We start from the raw sequence: 20,243 nt of genomic DNA, 5'->3' as shown, positions 1-20,243 counted from the left end.
CCCTTAAAATAGCATGGGAATTCCTATACACGCAAGCAAATAACATGGGAATTCCTATACACGCAAGCAAATAACGTGGGAATTCCTATACACGCAATCAAATAACATGGGATTTCCTATACACGCAAGCAAATAACATGGGAATTCCTATAAACGCAAGCAAATAACATGGGAATTCCTATACACGCAAGCAAATAACATGGAAATTACTATACACGCAAGCAAATAACATGGGAATTCCTATACACGCAAGCAAATAACATGGAAATTCCTATACACGCAAGCAAATAACATGGGAATTCCTATACATGCAAGCAAATAACATGGGGATTCCTATACACGCAAGCAAATAACATGGGAATTCCTGTACATGCAAGCAAATAACAAGGGAATTCTTATATATGCAAGCAAATAACATGGGAATTCCTTTACACGCAAGAAAATCACATGGGACTTCCTATACATGCAAGCAAATAACATGGGAATTCCTATACACGCAAGCAAATAACATGGGAATTCCTATACATGCAAGCAAATAACAAGGGAATTCCTTTACACGCAAACAAATAACATGGGAATTCCTATACACGCAAGCAAATAACATGGGAATTCCTATACATGCAAGCAAATAACCTGGGAATTACTATACACGCAAGCAAATAAAATACTCACTCTCTTTAAAAAACCAAACCAGGCTATACACATCAAACCAGACTATGCCCATCAAACCAGACTGTACCCACTAAACCAGACTATACCCACCAAACCCGACTTTACCCACCAAACCAGACTGTACCCACCAAACCAGATTATACCCACCAAACCAGGTTATACCCACCAGAAACCTGTCTGGTTGACCTAATTCCTAGAGGCGCAATTCCAATGTATATTTTCATGTGTAATTGAAAACAACAGCAATTTCAATGTATATTTTCATGTGTAATTGAAAACAACAGCAATTTTAATGTATATTTTTATGTGTAATTGAAAGCTTTATATACATTACTACTGTGATTCAGGGGTTTGTGAATCAAATTTTTTTTAACTTTTAACGTAAAGAGCGTGGTATTGACTAAGGGAAGAACCCCCTCATATACGTAATAACATATACGTAATAAAAAAAAACAAAAAAAAAAACAAGCGATACGGCTCAATAGTAATCGAAACTTTTAAAAGCGGAATTTTGATGTCAATAAATGTATCAAAAGAATGTGTTTGTAATGCTGATTCTAAATATATAAATTTTATAAGTTTACTATTACTCATCAAAGGCTACGAGCCTGAGAAAATTTACCCGATTTTTTAAAGAGGGGGGAAACATCCCCTACAAGTGAAAGAATTTTAATGGAAATCACACCGTCAGATTCAGCGTATCAGAAAACCCCATTACATAGGTTTCAAGCTCATATCTGAAAAATCTGCAACTTTGTATTTTTTGCCAGAAGAAAAATATACGAATATAGAAGTTAGTTATGTAAGTTAATTTGTAAATTACGTCATAACCAAATTTAGAGACATTCATTTAGCAAAAGAAAACAAATTTTTATGCAAATTTTGTTTACTTATTCAATGACGGTGAGCTTAAATAAAAGCTGGATTAACTAAAAAACGATCAGAAATTAAATTAAAAAAAACAAGTTTTTTAAACTGAAAGTAAGGAGCGACATTAAAACTTAAAACGAACAGAAATTATTCCGTATATGAAAGGGGCTGTCCCCTTGTCAACGCCTCGCTCCTTACGCTAAAGTTTGACTCTGTCTCACAATTTTATTTTTTTAAACAATAAAAAACTTTAGCATAAAGAGCGAAGCGTTGAAGAGGGGACAGTCCCTTTCATATACGGAATAATTTCTATTCGTTTTAAGTTTTAATGTCGCTCCTTACTTTCAGTTTAAAAAACTTGTTTTTTTTATTTAATTTAAGTGTAAAAGATAGAACAGCTAGCCGGTATGATCTCTGTTATCTCTGCCTGGGCCGTCCCCCAGGCGTCTTTCTGGTATTTTCAACCACTTACGAAGAAGTGAAACCTAACAAAGTATACCTAACAAGTGAAAACGTGGTAGATTCAGATTCAACATAAAATTTTATAGAAGAAAGCTCAAAGTTGTTGGGCACAACAATTCTTCTTGGGAATGGAAAAGTGAGCATGCAACATACACTAAGCCGATGGAGAAGCAATAACCAAAACAAACCTTTAAAAGTCTACTCTCAAACTGATAAAATTTTGCAAAGACTTTAGGCCTATGCACCATTTTAAAGCACTCTGCTTGTGAATGCCAATTTTTCTGAAATAAAAATCTTATCTTACCAGCCACGGGTCCAAGAATTTGCTTTGGATGGGACCCAGTCTATCAAAATGACATAAAGGGATACATTAGGAAAATATGGGGTAGCCTAAAGTTGAAGTCCAGACACTTCTTGCCATCTGTAAAAGCAGCCGTGTTAGGTGAATAACACGTTCAGAAGTGGATCTAGGGCCAAAAATATTGGGGCCAATTAAAAATGACAATGAAAAATGGGTAAATTTCGAGCAGTTCATATTATTGACTTATGAAGAAATTGAACATACTACTCGATGCCTTTTCTTATGTCTTTCGGAAAATAATAATCGCTTTTGACGCAATTTCACTTCGCCCCACCGCTATATATCAAATCAGGTTATATATTTGAAAATGGGGGGGGGGGTAAAGTTTAAATTTACCTATATAGTCAGAATTGTATCCTGAATCCAAATTTAACATTCATTTGCGCGAGAATGGCCTTCTTACTGCTCAACAGGATGAATTGATTCCCTGATGTTTCTAGTGCAGAAAATAGCCTCCATTTGTTCATAGGAAGAGAGCGTAAACAAATATTTTATTGTTTTAACTTGTCTGTTTTTTTAGACTTGCATACTGTCTATTGTGTGTTAGTTATATTCTAACCTTTATTGTTTTATAGGGTGTTGTGGAACTTATGATTTTGCGATTTATTATTTAAACACTATGCTTACAAGAGACTAAGATATCTTTCTTACGTATTTTGTAACTCATAGGATTGCTATTTTTAATTATTAATTTATTTATGAGTTAGAACCTACACGGAATTTTGTGTGCTGTTTTGATGGATGATAAATCCGTTTTACTTCTGCTTCCTTAAAGAAATTAAATAAAAAAAACAATTTTTTTTTAACTGAAAGTAAGGAACGAGGTTAAAAATTAAAACGAACAGAAATTATTCCGTATCTGAAAGGGGCTATCCCCTCCTCAACACCTCGCTCTTTACGCTAAAGTTTTTTATCGTTTAAAAAAATAGAGTTGTGAAAAAGTCAAACTTTAGCGTAAAGAGCGGGGCTTTATCCTGACTTCACTTTTTGAGTGGTCGGTGATATAAAAAACAAGTACTGAATTTACTTTCCAACCTCTTTTTTACAGTAATTTCTGCTCGTTTTAAGTTTCTTTACTGTAAAGTTATCTTTCTGCTAAGTTCATTTTTGTTAACGTTCCTTATACGTATTATCTAATAACAATTTAATTACAATAACAGTTCCAGTAACAACTCATAACAAAACAAACTATTAAAAATAAAGGAGTTCAATCTAAACGATTTTGACAACATTATCGTTTTGTATATATGCATATAAGTGAAGCTTTGAACCAAAAGGACTACAAGACGTGATTAAAGATAACAAATAATTATTCTTCTAATTAACATGTATTCTTAAAATATTAATATCAGGCACCCTTGTGTTGGTGTAGGGGAATTAGCCACGCTTTCCATTTGGGAGTATTCAGGTTCAATCCCCCGTGGCGTAAGGGACTTCTTGATATAAGATACTGAACATAATTTTTTACTTATTATCAATATTTAATACTATTATGATTAGTATTTCAAAAGGTGATCTTTTGTCCTTTATTTAAAAGGGTCCTTGCTACTACAAACAAACAACAGTTTGGGTTGGTCATGCTTTTTGAGTTTTAGTTTTCCCTCATTATAAATTCGCTCTAATTTATACAAGTTGCTCATGGTTTACATTGCTTACATAAGGTCTTTTTTTTGGGACTGGAAGTAAAAATAAGCAAATATGACGGGAAAACACTCTCCTAGCGATTGGTCTCAAAGGCCAACCCCGCCAAAGAATTTTGAAAAATTTAGTCCTCGACGACATATTCTCTCTTTCAAAGACCTATATATATATATATATATATATATATATATATATATATATATATATATATATATATATATATATATATATATATATATATATATATATATATATATATATATATATATATATATATATATATATATATATATATATATATATATATATATATATATATATATATATATATATATATATATATATATATATATATATATATATATATATATATATACACATATATATATATATATATATATATATATATATCATATATATATATATATATATATATATATATATATATATATATATATATATATATATATATATATATATATATATATATATATATATATATATATATATATATATATATATATATATATATATATATATATATATATATATATATATATATATATATATATATATATATATATATATATATATATATATATATATATATATATATATATATATATATATATATATATATATATATATATATATATATATATATATATATATATATATATATATATATATATATATATATATATATATATATATATATATATATATATATATATATATATATATATATATATATATATATATATATATATATATATATATATATGCTAAAGTCAAACTTTAGCGTAAAGAGCGAGGCGTTGAGGAGGGGACAGCCCCTTTCAGATACGGAATAATTTCTGTTCGTTTTAATTTTTAACGTCGTTCCTTACTTTCAGTGAAAAAAAAACTTGTTTTTTTTATTTAATAGTTGAAAGATCAACTAACTATGTCTTTAGAGGTAAAATAAACCCCCAGAGTCCGTGGGGAGAGGCCTGTAAGTTGTGCAATTTGTCCATTGTTTATATATAGTATTTTTTATTAGGGAGTATACAGACTTTTTTTGGGGGGGATTCTCTGCTTGGGATGATTTCCATAAGGAGAATCTTCCTTGGGGAGTGAAATTTCTGGGTGTGAATTTTCCAGGAGAAATTTTACACTGGGAGGATGCCAACTCAATTTTGCAAGTGGATATGTTCTGGGGGAATTATACGGGGGCTATTTTCCGCGTGTTTTGATTTCCAGGAAAAATTTCCACGGAAGGCGGCATTTCCGGAGTGATCGAGAAATCAATTAGAAATTAAAGTCTTTTTCAAATGAAAATATGCTAAGGAGAATTTTTCAGGCTGACTCGTCCGCAAGGAATTTCACGGGGGAGATTTTCAGCGAGGATGGAACTGTCTGGAAGGAATTTGACGGGGAGGGGAGATTTACGTTTACGTTGGATGAAATTTCCACGGAGGAGTTTCACGTGAGGAGGCAGGGTATATTTCATGGAGGGTGGGCCAGATTAACCAAAATAATTGGAAAAACGATCAGAAATAAAATAAATTTTTTTTTTTTAAACTGAAAGTAAGGAACAACATTAAAACTCAAAACGAACAGAAATTATTTCGTATATGAAGGGCTGTCTCCTCGTCAATACCTTGCTCTTTACGCTAAAGTTTGACTGTTTGTCCCAATTTCTTAAGAGCGGTTACTGAAACACAGGGGTAAGAATAGGAAGCTTTTTTAAAAGTGCTAACAGCTTTAGCGTAAAGAGCATGGTATTGAGGGGAGGGGAGCAACACTTCATATACGAAATAATTTCTGTTCGTTTTGAGTTTTAATGTTTCTCCTTACTTTTAGTTAAAAAAAAATTTTTTTTTTTATTGAGACATAAGAATAGCCCTGCTTTACATTTTCTTACTATTTTTATATTATACACGCTGAAAAAGTTGTTCTATTCTTTTTACTGGGAGGGGGTCTGTTTTCCCTACGTCCATCTCATGGCTGTTTTGGGGGTCTGAGAGGGGGGTCTCATTGCCATCTCTTTGTGCTGCTTTGTTATTCTGCATAACGATTTCATTAATAAGTAGCTTCTTCTAGCTTTTCTAAGGGCAGAATACTTAAGCCCTCGATACTTCAGCTTATTGTCTTGGAGACTAAGCCAACCCCCTGGGAGGCTATTTCATAAAACCAAGGGATATTTTCTGGAAAATGACATTTTGTTACTGAAAGGGCTTCTTTTAATCTTTTCTTGTTAAAAAGGGACTAGGGAAGAATCTGTATTAATGACCTTGCTGAAAGGGAGTTTATAGAGACCCTGCCCTAGGTAAATCATATTTATAGAAGCTCAACTATATAACTTATAAAATGAGGTGCTCAAAGGCAAACTTGATTTATTCACTCTAATTTATTCACTTATTATACTCATTCTAAAAAACTCAAAGATTTTGCCGTTGAAGAATTGCATTGGCTTTGGCTAAACTATACTCACAAAAACGTTTTCAAAAAGGAACATGTTTCATCCTAACGTTAAATCAGAGACTTACGTAGGGTAGCTTCAGGGCCTGTGCTCATTGAAATCCTAGAGTTTTCTGAATTTCTGGGCCCTTTTTGTACAAATTATAATAAAATTATAAAAAAAAGTTTTCCGATTCACCCCCTCTCCCGAAAAACGTCCTACGAACCTGCATTGAACTATCATGGCTTGATGAAGGTCAGTATGACTAAAGAACAAATTTTTAATGTTTGTGACACCAAACATTCTCCTCACTTAAGCAGTAATGGTTCTACCCCTGGGTAAGGCGGGCAGCTAAACCCCCAGCTGTAAAGGGGACTACTGAACATAAGCCACAGATAACGAAAATAGTGCTTCGACCAATTTCAAATATAAATAATTTCTTATCTGATATTAAATTCCTATTATTTTATTTTTTACGTATATAAAGTAACAAAAAATTTAGGACACAGACCCTGAGGTAAACCTTGACCCCCATCCCAGATTTTGAGGCCTAAAACTGCTATTCCACTTAAGTATGTATAAAGTTTCTGAAAATCTTCCGCCTTAAAATTAGTGTAATGCTACTAAAATCAGCAATATATATACCCTACCTCTATCGTCTCACCCTATACCCCTATCATCAATCGTAAAATATTATAGTATCTTTGAAAACATTATACAAATACATCATCAAAAAATCAGAAAACAAAGTATCATCGACTATTAAATCTCCTAATAGCAGTGACTCACCGGGGGCTGGCCACTTGAATTGAGTGAAATGATCAGGTTCTAGAAAACTGGGTTCTAGCTTGTGTTGAAATATCTTCTCCCAGAAATCTCCTTTCAACAATTGTAGAAGCCCCTAATTGCCTAATAAATGCGAGCGGCTTAAGTACATTTAGAAACTCGAGCAGAGAAAGACGAGCTGGTTCCAGAAAGCTGGAACACAGCTTTAACTGAACCATCTTCTCCCAGAAAGCTCCATTTCGCTTTTTGTAAGCTATTTTAATACGCAGCTCCTAGCACATCAGGCACCAGTGTTACCAGACGTCTGGCACCATATAGCACAAACATAAAAGGGAAGATAGACCGAGGACATGATTTTTTGTTTGTTAAAGACGTGCCTGAGACGTGATTTTTCAAAAAAAAACTTGTAAAAAATGTATGGCTGGTTTGGAGAACCCAATGTCCATCCACTTCAAGAAAGTATACAACTGGGTTGATACTTCCAATCTGATATCGGGTCAAAAAGGGCCAATTCTGGCAGCATTGTCAGCACTTGTCTGGCAGCACTGGTTCGATCGTGCTTGTCTTGTTGATGAAGTTTTATAAGATCGTATAGCTCCACCCGTGCCGTTACAAAATTTAGCTTGTAATTAGTTCAATGTGTGATTAATCGGGTATAAACCCGCATATTTTTCTTTTCACATTTCGACTTGTGCTTAAAGTTGCCTGTATATTTACTGAAATTAATTTTAATTAGGAGTTATCACTGTATAGAAATTTATACAGGATCATCAAACTCAGTAATTTTTGGCTACTATATTACCGGCGCGTACAAAAAAGCTCCTCCCATTTAATCTGCCATCAGTGGTCCAGTGTATATTACCATGGAACACGTATTTTGGCAGAAACTTTCTCAAAATGCCTTTGAAACCAACTCGAGACTTTGAAACCTACTTTTAATTCCAAAAAACATCTAATAATAACATTGCACTACTAATTACCGATTTTCATATATGTATTGGAATCCAATTTAAAATTAGGCTCTTTAATATTTAGTGTTACAAAGGTGAAGCCAAGTTTCGCGATCAAGAGAAATCTGACTTGTCTTCCCTTGAAAAAATCTATGTCGCTTATGTTTCTGCTTGTTTAAATGTTCTCCGGACTCCGGAGCACTTGTATCTCGGTCCGGCTTTGTCTAATGGTTGAAATAGGGAATAATTGTACTGTCTAAATTTATCTACAGTAGGAGTTATGTTAAAACAATTTTTTTTTATTAAAATGATTTCAATTAAGATCTATTTGTCCTAAAGCATCTCTCGATTATTAGCTGCAATTCACATTAACCTTTAAATCGAGAATTTCCCCAGAAGGCTATGTTAAATTCCTTTAAAAGCATTTTGGTTTTACACTTACGGAATAAGAATGGTAATTGCCAAAATAGTAGCACATCATAAAGTAATGGATTGTGTCATGACACAGCAGGATAGAACTCTTCTGCAGCTAGGAGATGTAGTGGCTGACAGCCAGTTAATGTTACCAAGTGCTGACTGGAATATAGTTATGATGCATGTTATTGGATGCTATCAAACTTTTTATTTTTATCAATTACTAGGAATGACACTGCATGGATTTTCCTATATAGTGTGAATTCTTATTCTTGTGCTTTTGCAAAGCTGACTCGGCTAGCTTCTGATTCACAAGTGATATTCGGCAAATGGTTGAAAGAATTACACCTGTAAAAATATCTGGTGGAATCCAACAAAAGGTTAAATGGACTGAATTTTTTTTCAAAATTCTGTTTAATTTATTGTATAGCATTGCGCTGTCAAACAAGGTTATATCTAAGATTTTTCTCTTTTTTGCGGGGGGGGGTCACTTTTTTATCATCGCGTAAAAATTTGTTTATATGCATTTCCGTTACGTTTTTACGAGCCAGACATTTTTTTGGGGGGGGGGGGCAAACCCAGTAGCCCCTCTCCCAGTATATGGCCTTGCTATCAAAGTAATTTTCTTAGAGGAAGGTGGGTCGAAAAGGTTAAAAAATGACAGTTTAGACTAGTATCGTTGATTTTTCGAAAGGGAGGTCATCGAATTAATTAATTAATTTTGAAGGGAGTGACATAATATATATGCAGTAGTTTTTTGTTTTGAAAGATTAAAATTTCCGGTTTTATTAAAGATTCGATTCGATAAATGCAAAGATCATTTACAGGTGTGCCCATTATTTTACTAAATCTAAATAGCAAGGTAACTCTTAAAATAAGTAACGGTTAAAAAAATAAAAAGTAAAAACAAATTGCAAAAATAAGTAATCTTACAGAGACATTTGCACGAAATTCTTGCATAATCTTTATCAGAATCACTTCATCCAAGGTTCTTATATACAGAGACGCCAACTGGGGGAAGAGGTAGGGTTGGGCAGGGACAGGTGAAGAGGTCACATCCTAGTTACTCCTCCTCTAGATTTTGAAAAATACCGTTTTGGGTATTTTCAATGAAAAAATAACAAATTACCCTCCTTCTGGGCATTTTCAATAAAAACAAGAAAAAATGACAAATATCCACCTCATGATTTTCAAAAGTAAATCTCCCCCCCCCCCCATTCAAATTTCTTGTGAATTTGCTCTCCTGCTTTTCACCTTTTATCTAATCCAAATTTCATTGATTTATGGCTGAATATTTTTGAATTTTCGCGTTCTTCTATCAATCTATCCCATGGGATCTGCCATTTTTTCTTTTTTTTTAAGTTAATATGAGTTTCCTAAAGAATTTTTTCAAATAAAGTAAAGAACGGTAATAAAATCTGGAAATAAAATTTTGTAGGATTTTATTTGAGAAAAACTGTGTCTTGCTTGCTTTTCCTAATCTATGCATGTACAACTTAAAAAAAATGCATGATGCTTGTATTCTAATTGCATGTTTTGTTTCTTTTTAGGAGACATGGCCAGCTTTTGAATCTAAGGTATTCATTTCATTTTTTTCTGGTAAATGAAATTGATGTTCTGGTGATTCTAAAATTACTGTTTTTCAATAATAGAATGTTTTTTAGTATTGTTTTTGTATATTATTGTTATTTTCTAGTATTGCTTTTGTAAATTAGGCACTTGGTTAGAGAGAACGGGCTTTGGACCAGTGCCCAACAGATGTGCCAATTTAAACTTCGGCACTATATAAAATATAACCACACCTACAGGGGCCAATTACTTTGGCACTTGCCACAGGGTTGTCACTGGCAGTTCTTCTTTTTTCCGAAATAGTGATTTCTGAGTACAACTTAAAAAACTAGTACTTCTTAGTACTTTCTGTTAAAGTTAGTAAATTTTGAAAAAAGGTTCAATTTCTTCGGCACCAAATTTTTCAATTTGGTACTACATTTTTGGTACCAAATTTCAAGTACCAAATTTTTCAATTTGGTACTTTTATTTATTGCTCCTATGTCAGTTTTAGTACATTACGGACGAAACATTTCTGAAGACAGTACTTTTTTTGCCTTGCTTGAATTTCTTGTTTATGAAAATTTTCATGTTGTATTTTATTGTTTGGAAATCTATATAGTTTGAAACCCTATAAATTTGGATTTTTTGACATTGTCATATTATAGCGGTGAATTTGATCATTTCAAAATGGTGCTACTTGTGGAGGAAAGTTTTCGCCCAAAAGCTTGATATCTTCGTTACTTTTTGTTCGTCAAAACTTCAAGATATAAAGACACAAATATGTCTTTGAATGATATCTTAATATGAAAGAAATGGATTTAGCCCCTAAAGCATATACGTTATTTAAGAATTTGGCAACTGAAGCGGTTCACGGTTCACTAGCTTATACTATATTAACATACTATACATCGTTCTTTACGGAAATGTACCCGTCAGGGCCAGATAAATGGCGATTAGAGTGATTGTGCCCAATCAGGCCCCGCATTTGAAAGGGCCCCGCATTACCATCAAAACGAACAAAAAACTATTTTGAAATTCAAAACAATTTTTTTTAACAATGAGGGATAAATTATGAGTTGTTCAAATAATTGAAAATATATTTATATTGAGTTTGCAATGCTGGATGAGATTTATTAATGTACTCATTATTATATAATATATACTTTATAACATAGGAAACTGATAACCGAAAAGTTCATGTCAAATTTAATGAATTTAATCGGGATAATCCTATATCAGAGAGATTCTGCACTACGTACTTACCACAGTTCATATAATTATCTGAACTATAATTAACTGATAATTATATGAACTGTGGTACTTACGATGTACCAAACTACGTACTACGTACTAAACTAATTTATGTATGCAAATTACTATACAGGTATGTTTTATTTAAATTTTTCATATATAGAGAGGACCCCACCGCACCTATTCAATCCGGCCTTGGTCTACCTGTCAAGATACAGGTGTACCTCATAGGCTATATCTCTGAATTACTTGGAAAATAATTTTGTTAGTGATGCTTAGGAAATTGTCTCTAAGATTATTTTTTCCTTCTTCTACTCGATGGAAAGTTCCCTCAGCTCATCCCTTCCGCAAGAAGTTCATTCAGGTCTTTTCAGCTAGTATTAGCTAAACATAAGTAATACTGTATAAACCAACATAACTTGAAATGAAGGATATTTGCTTTTAAATTTGGGAACATTATATCCTTTTATACTAATTTCAGATTGTTTTCTGTTTTTCACAAGCCCACATTCTTCTTCCTTTATGCAATTGCCAGTCGCAGAACAGGGGTGCTAACTCAAAAAAATATAGGGGCAGGGCAAATGATTTTTGATTTTTAAATGAAAAAAAAAAAAAAAATTCAAATCTAGGGCGGGCAGTAACCACCCATTCCTCCTAATTAGCACCCGCGTCATGGGATTCACTGAACCTAGATTCAGTTTTCATTCCTCGGTCGTCTAATAAACTAAAATTCGCCCTATGGGCGAATGCATTTATGAATAATCTCGCATGATAGACTCGTTAATCTTTCAAACCACTTAAATTCTCAATTTTTTTGGGTTCTAGGGAGTAAAAGCCTGAAATTATGCCTTTAAAAAAGTACTTATATAGTTTCATAGTGATTCCATAATACCAAAAGAGAGGTCAATATCAGTTTAACCCTGAAAAAGATTGAGTATGAAGTCATTAATAATTACAAATATTGAAATTTTTTTGGGAGAGGGGAGGATGGGCTATTTGAGATTGAAAACCAAATGTCTGACATTATAAAAAAGCATTTATATAAATTCATGATATTTTATTACAAAACAGAGGCTAAAGTCGGTCTAATCCAGAATAAAGCTGCTAGTATTCCAAACATGTCTCAATTTTGATTTTTCGATATATAGGAATTCGAAGACTAGACAAATCTAAAAAGAAAAAATATATATATATTTATATAATATTTTACTAAATACATTATGACAGCATTCTTGTAGCCATATGCGCGTTAGAGACATTATACACAGGATTAAATATGCCATTCCTCGAGATTTAAGGACATGGTGGCAACCCGTTCTAATTCTTTCAATAAATTTTTCTAGGTCTCTGGCTGTATGAGGAGCAACGCTCTCACTATACTTAGCGTCCTGGGTGTTTTAAGTGGCGGTATTCTCGCAGTAATTTTGAGATACGCACGTGATGGACGTTACACACAGCGTGAAATCGCCTATGTCATGTTTCCTGGTGACCTCTTTCTTAGAATGTTGAAGGCGCTTATCATTCCTTTAATTGTTTCTTCACTCATTTCTGCAATTGGGTCTTTAGACCTGAAGATGTCGGGTAAAATTGGAGCACGTGCGGTGGCTTATTATATGTCAACAACTTGTTGCGCTGTTGTTCTCGGCATAATTTTGGCTACTTCTATTCGCCCTGGAAAAGGGGGAAATGTTGATGAGATCAGTCGACCGACGCAAGGGGCAAGACCAACAACAACCCCTGATTTGCTTATGGATTTAGTCAGGTAAAGTTAAATTTTAATAATTTTTTAATCTCTTTTTTAAAATAGTTTGTTCTGGAAATAGACATTAGGCAAAATTTCCGAAGTTACAATAAAATACCAAAATTAAAAAGAGACAGTCGAAAAACTGATTTTCATCCGCCATAAAGAGATCCAGAAGGGCTCGAAGATTTGGTAAAATTAATTTAATAAAATCAAAAATGGAATGATTTGAACTCTAAAATATACAAAAAAAAGGAAAAAAGTTAAGCAGATGGAAACAAATCACAAATTTAGTTGCATGAATATGATCGAAATAAAAGTAGGAATAGTCCAAGTTAGAAAGCACACAATGCTAAGAATGAGAAAGAAGGGGTGAACCGTTAGCACAATTAATAATATACTCAAAGGGAAAGGGAGAATTGAAGTGTATTTAATCCTGACAAAAATAAATTGATAATGTTACATGCAAAGAGTATGAATAATTGGTGAGACAAGACTAGTTTGTTTCTAAAAAAAAAACATAAACGCCTAGTATAATCTCATAGTTGCATAATTTTATAAAACTAAATATAAACATTACCTTTGTTTGTTCCTTTTTCATTGTCTGAAAAAAGCTGAAGACGATTTCTCAAAAAAGCTGAAAGTAAAAAAAGCCAAAAAGTCAAAAAAGCTGAAGACAATTTCTCTCCACTTTTACCTTAAGTGGACGATAGAAATAATACGAAGTGTTTTTTTTACCTAGTATAGGCTCTGCTGACCTGGTCTAAAAAATGTTATATTCGTAGAAAGAGTTAAATGCTAAAAAATCTATTTATGTTTTGAAATGTCGAAATCCAAACGAAACAACTTAAAACCTTAATTAACATAGGGGTTTTATAAATTAGAATTAAACTTCATTTAAGCTTTTATTAAATTTGACAAGTTCTGATCAGTGATGCTACATAGTCAGAATGTACGTATTTATAAACTTATAAATCGCATTTATATTATCCCATCTCATAAATGTTAAATATAACACTGACGGAGTAATAAATGAAGAAAAGGAAATAGAAACGAATAAGTCCTAACAAATACAAACAAAACTAAAACAAAGAAGAACTAACAAAAAGAAAATACAAATAAGGGCAATCTACACTGGAATAAACATGTGATCATCGAAGGAAAATTTCAAGGGTACTTTCACCATTAATCTGCTTCCGATATCTCTCATAGCTTTTCTGCACCGCAGATGCTGGACTAGCGACTCTGCACCGTGAGGATAGGGAGCTTTTCTTAGTCCAGAGAGGTAGCCGTAGCAAAATTTTGTATATTTATAAAAACACTTCTGTTAATATCCAAAGCAGTAAGAAGAAACCAAAATGGTGCTAGGGTGATCAAGTGTAGTACAACAAATGCATTATACAAACTAGTTAGGATACACCGGTTAAATTTGAACTTTAATGCAACTAACCGTACGCTTTCCTACAATTCCTGCCAAAAAATTCTTTCAGAAGTTGACGTATGGTACGATGCCCACCAATGCCCACCGTACACCAGATAACAATACTTACAGTCAGATAATAATACTTACAACCTATTCGGGACAGTTGCATTTCATGATGCAGGTGTGTTATTTTTCCTTTTGAAGCAAATTTTGAAGCAAATTTTGAAGGAACTGAAGCAAATTTCTAGTGTTTAAATAAACGGAGACATACAGGCTGTGCAAGAAACAAAATCCGCCTTGTGTTTGTTTAAGCGCTGTTAAGAAAAATCGGTTATGAAAGAAATAACAACTAGAACATTTTTAGTGTTGTTTAGATTGCAATTCTATGTTTATACATTTATTATTATTTATTGTTACATATTTATATATTTATTATTATATATCATACTTTCATTTATATATTATTTCATTTATTATATATTATATATTTTCATTGTGTGCTATTATATATTATATTATATATATATTCTGAATATTATATATTCATGTATTTATATATCACTAAAATGTGAATCACATATGGCTATATATATTATGAATATTATATATTCATGTATTTGTATATCACTAAAATGTGAATCACATATGGCTATTTAACGGTTGTTTTGGACATTCAAATAAGGTGGGCATTGGTGGGCAAGATTTTAGTCCACCGGTACACCAAGTCAGGTCAATGTATCTTGTGCTTTAATAACATGTTCTCCTTAGCTGAACATTTATCTGGCAATGTGAGTGGCGGTTAAACAGCAAGAATTCAGTTGGCTTCCATTAAATAGAAAAGCAATGCGTTTACTCGCTATCGAGGATTCGAAAATTTCCCTCAATTCGAACGCTGTTCAACTGTTATCGAATTCAAACGCTGTTCAACTGATATCGAAGATATCGTCCACATAGTTAGCTAGGGAAACATCCATAAATTTAAAAATACATGTGATTAAAACCATGTGGTCAGTAGTTTTAAATGTTTATAGTTCATAGCCTTTGTAAAAGATTCATATACTCACTTTCTAATTTGTGTCATATTTTCTTTCGTGTCATGTTTTAAAGCCCCTTTTCTGGTTCCAGTATATTAGGAAATTCTAAAAGGCGCGTTCCACAGTACTTATTGCTACAAGTTTAAGTGATTTCCGGCGCCCTAGGAAGACTAAAATACTTCAAATTTTTTAATTTCACTTTCCAGAAGTCCTTGTTTCAACCTATTGCATAATTTTTTTCTTGTTGAGGTCAATATAGCTATAAGGTTTGAGTTCTTATACTAATAGAATATTGTAATTCTATTTCTTTAATAATAAATATACCTAGTGCAATTCCTTTTTCAAAGTTAAAAGTCCTACTAAACTTACTATTGTATTTATATGTTCAATCTGGAAAACGCAATGAAACATCAATTCCCATAACTTGGTTGCTGTTTTCGGAGCAAAAAAACTGAAAAATATGTTTCGTTTTATTTTACTTTTATTATAAAGTAATTTCCTCCAAAAGAAAGATTTCTAAGCTTCGATTTCCCAATATTTTTTTTACGGTGAAAAGAATGCATAAAGTACTTAGAAAACTTAAATTTTTAGGGAGTCAAATAAACTATAAAAAAATATATCAAAACAATTGATGGAACTTGCTATGTTTGAGGAGGTGTAGTGCAAGACTAAGTTTAAAGAAAAAATAATCATGTAACACCCTTTGCAATGCTGCAATCTAATTGCTGATACTGTCCAAACAAACATTCCAAATTAATCGCAAGTTGAAACCATCGAAAAAAATTTTAATCCAAAAACTCATCCAAACACTTTTAACCTTCCAAAAACTCAATCCCAACTATGTATAATAGCTATCTAAATAATGTCGGGTCTCATCCCGTAGCTAATTAAAGATCATCCTGGCTCGTTGGAACGACTATTTTTTAGGGGGAGGGGAAGGAAGGGTGTAGTTTTGAGTGAGCCATTATGCTTAGAGTCTAAAAAAATTATGTATGTACATGTATATATATATATATATATATATATATATATATATATATATATATATATATATATATATATATATATATATATATATATATATATATATATATACTATATTCTAGAATCTTTTCCCTATTCCTTTACATTTTAAGCATACTATTTTAAGTTAAAAAGCGTTACCTGCTTTTTTTTTGCTTAAAAAATTAAATGTCTACAGCCTAGCCCCTCAAACTAGTAATTTCTATCTAATAGTTCAGCTTGTTTTCTTCTAGCTTCTTTCAGCCTCAAGAGATACTAGCGTTTCAGTTTTTTCTCTCTTTTCGTTTTTTTTTTAATTTTTGTCATTTTTTACTCACCAAAAATAGTTGGGAAATGGATCAATCAAACGGTCAAGGTCCTTGATTGCAGTCAATATATCTAAAAGACATATTTTTCTCTTTTCTCCTCTACAATACAATTTATGTTATAAAATTTATTCGAATCGCCACTGCCGATCAAGGCCCACGATCTTTTTTCAAGTGACATATTTTGCTAATTGTAGCCAAAGAGCGAGGTATTGAAGAGAGGGTGAACCCCTCATATACGTAATAATTTCTGTTTGTTTTAAGTTTTAATGTTGCTCCTTACTTTCAGTTGAAAAAACTTGTTTTTTTAATTTAGTTTCTGATAATTTTTTAAACCATGCTGGGAAATCCGGTGCCCCCTTCATGGAAAAGTCCTTTCTCCCAGGAAAAATTCTTCCATGGTAAGATCCTACCACGTAACCCCCTCCCCCGACCCCTCTCCCCCGCCAGAAAAAAACTCCCGTAAAACGTCTGTATACTTCCCAGTAACCAATACTATATCTAAACATTGTAAATACGATCATAACTTGCAATCCTTCCCTCAGGACTATGGGGGATTAAGTCTTCCTTAAAGACAAAGCTATTATATTTTTAGACTATGCTGAACAAAATGGCTATCTCAAAATGCTGATCGGGTGACTTTGGGAAAAAATGAGCATGGGAGGGGGCCTAGATGCTATCCAGTTTTTTTGACACTTAAAAAGGGCAATATAAATTTTAATTTCTGTTTGAATGAACCCTCTTTTGATATTCTATGACCATTGGGTTGATACGATCAACCCTGGGAAAAGAACAACGAAAAAATATAAACACGCATCCGTGGTCTTTCTTAAGGCAAAAAAAAAAATACAAAATTCCACATTTTTGCAGATAGGAGCTCGAAACCTCTTTATTAAGGTTTTCTGATACGCTGAATCTAGTGGTGTGATTTTCTTGACTTTTAGGGGGCGTTCCCCTCTTGTTTTCAAAAACTCGCAAATTTTCTCAAGCTCGTAACGTTTGATGGGCAAGACCGAACTTAATCAAACTTATATACTTGAAATCAGAATAAAAATACAATTCTTTTGATGCATCTATTGGTATCAAAGTTCCGTTTTTTAGAGTTTCGATTGCTATTGAACCAGGTCACTCTTTACTTACAGTTCGTTACCACGAACTGTTTGATGTATGTTCACCACCTTTCAATTAAGAATAATATTCCATCTCCGCCACATATTTTTTAAAGTTTAGCCCCCTTGCCCGTTACGGAGGTCCCTCGATATTTCTATATATTTGTCTGGTCAAAAAAAGAAGAAAGGGAACAAACAATAGGTGCTAATCGACACAGGGTATTATGATCTCTGTCTCTTATAACTTCTGCCGCTACAACTTCCAGCATCTCACTGCAGTACTAAGCCGCCTGATTAAGCTACTTATGTTCTTTCTACCCCCAATCTATTCAAAGCTTTTCATAGACTCTTGAACTCTTACAAGACGGTTTAATGTTAATAAACTATTTTTTAGGAACCTCTTTCCACCAAACCTGATACAAGCATGCATTGCCCAGGTAAGCCACTCTTTAATATTTTTATTTTGTCTATGCGGTGAGAAAGTTTGGTATTAAAGTAGATTAAGTGAGGAACAGTAACTTTTAAATATCAGAGATTACTATTCAGTATCTTTAGGGGTAAGGTACAATGGACTTTACCAAGAGCCTCATTGATTTTGTTGACTGTTCTCCAGTTAAGTTCGAGATCTTGGCGAAATCAGTATAAATACGGCAAAATTGTACTAAATGGAAACTTAAATATATTCATGACAATACATTTCTTGAGAAATTTTTTAATGTTTAAAGCCAAGTTTTTATATTAAAAGTATTTATATAATAACAATACTCATACTTTGAATTAGAACATCCATATATGTCTAAATTCAATAGAACAAAAGGGGCCCTAGTTTTGACCCTTATTTGAGACCCATTATATTAGAGATAAAGTGCTCAGCATGGAGTCTAATATTTTACATCAGGAACTCAATTCAAGGCTCTTTAGATGCTTATTCACTCGTACTTATGCACTCGTACTCGATGCTTATGCACTCGTATGCGCGCGTACACACACATGATGCTCTTCATTTCCAAGCTTAGAGCCGTAATGATTGTACTGTAAGGTGTTAAAATATAGTTCTAATGATTAAGTAAAACACCGTTAAAGTGTAACATTTTGATGTTAAAAGAGTGGATCAAGTAGCAAACAAAACATATAGAGACCTGAAATGCTTTGACTCAAGTCCTGGCTGTCCTTAAAGGACTTTGTTGGGCCTATTCATTCACCAGGATGTAATTCCTACATAAAGTTCTGTCTTCGACCAAGTGGAGAAGGTGTGGCATATTGAGTGACTAAAAATTGTGCTTTTATCTTATTGGGAGGGTTGTGGCTAGGGGGGAGAACCTTTCTGCTCAGACGTCAAAGGCTTTCTTTGTGAAAAGTGCTATTTGATGGGTGTATCCTATTTATCTAGGCTTCTAAAGATTTATTCTTGTGAATTTTTAAACCCATATTTTTATAAATTTTTAAGGAGGAGAAGGATGTTCCTAGGACCAATTTCAAGGGAGTAGAGATCTAAGCTTGAAGCCAAGGTTTACTTGTGAATTCGGCTTGTATGAGTAGCCCATGGTGGTCTTATTTACGAGGAGGGTCATCTTAAAGAAGGGAAAAGGGGAAGGGGAATGGGTTGAATTGGCGTTATCAGACCAAGATTAAAGATCTCCAAGTGACTCAACAATTTTGGTTGGAGAGAGGAGTGTATTTTTAGATAAAAAATTCTAATGTTTCCAAAGGGGAAAAGTGACCCTTCTGACCAATCTCAGGGGTTGGGCGACTCCCTCCTTCTTTGTCAGTAGGAATTTTGACGGTGTCTCCGCAATTTTCAATTACTTTATATGAACTTGTCAATAAAATAAATAAATAAAAAATCACCGCAGTTGCATAGTTCAATATTTTTAAGTAGTAAAACATTTATGCAATTAGATAAATAAAACTGCTTCTTTAAAGCGCCTAAGTCATAAAAATAGTCATTTTGGGTTGCCTAAAACCCAGTTTTTTTAACCGTTTTTTTCTACCGGTTTTCGGTTATCTAAAACCGAAATTTATTTTTCGGTTACCTAAAATACCTAAAAGCTGTTATCTCCTGAGATTTTCTGTGGGAAATCTCTTAAGATTTCTAAATCTAAGGAGATCACGGTGAGATCACTCTTTGGAGATCACTCTGTGATCTCCTTAGTTTTTACGGGAATACCACATTTTCGTCAGTGTTGCCATACTATGCTGTGAAAATA

At 33.0% G+C, this 20,243-nt stretch overlaps 1 protein-coding gene across 10 annotated transcripts in view; it reads left to right on the top strand.

The window, feature by feature from the left end:
* Eaat1 (Excitatory amino acid transporter 1) overlaps nt 1-20,243 on the top strand; it is a 225,597-nt gene that overhangs the window by 145,639 nt on the left and 59,715 nt on the right. For 7 of the 10 annotated variants that reach the window (XM_089106433.1, XM_089106435.1, XM_089106434.1 and 4 more), the window contains 3 exons: nt 10,150-10,176; nt 12,745-13,163; nt 18,431-18,473. In XM_089106433.1, coding sequence (XP_088962559.1) covers nt 10,150-10,176; nt 12,745-13,163; nt 18,431-18,473 — 489 coding nt within the window. The remainder of the gene's footprint in view (nt 1-10,149; nt 10,177-12,744; nt 13,164-18,430; nt 18,474-20,243) is intronic. The other 3 variants (XM_089106436.1, XM_089106431.1, XM_089106438.1) reach the window with 1 other exon arrangement.

The sequence above is a fragment of the Artemia sp. Qi Xiang Cuo genome, chromosome 20, assembly GCF_049724085.1.
Source record: "Artemia sp. Qi Xiang Cuo chromosome 20, ASM4972408v1, whole genome shotgun sequence".
Taxonomy (NCBI): domain Eukaryota; kingdom Metazoa; phylum Arthropoda; class Branchiopoda; order Anostraca; family Artemiidae; genus Artemia; species Artemia sp. Qi Xiang Cuo.
This window is presented reverse-complemented; position numbering and strand designations above follow the sequence as displayed.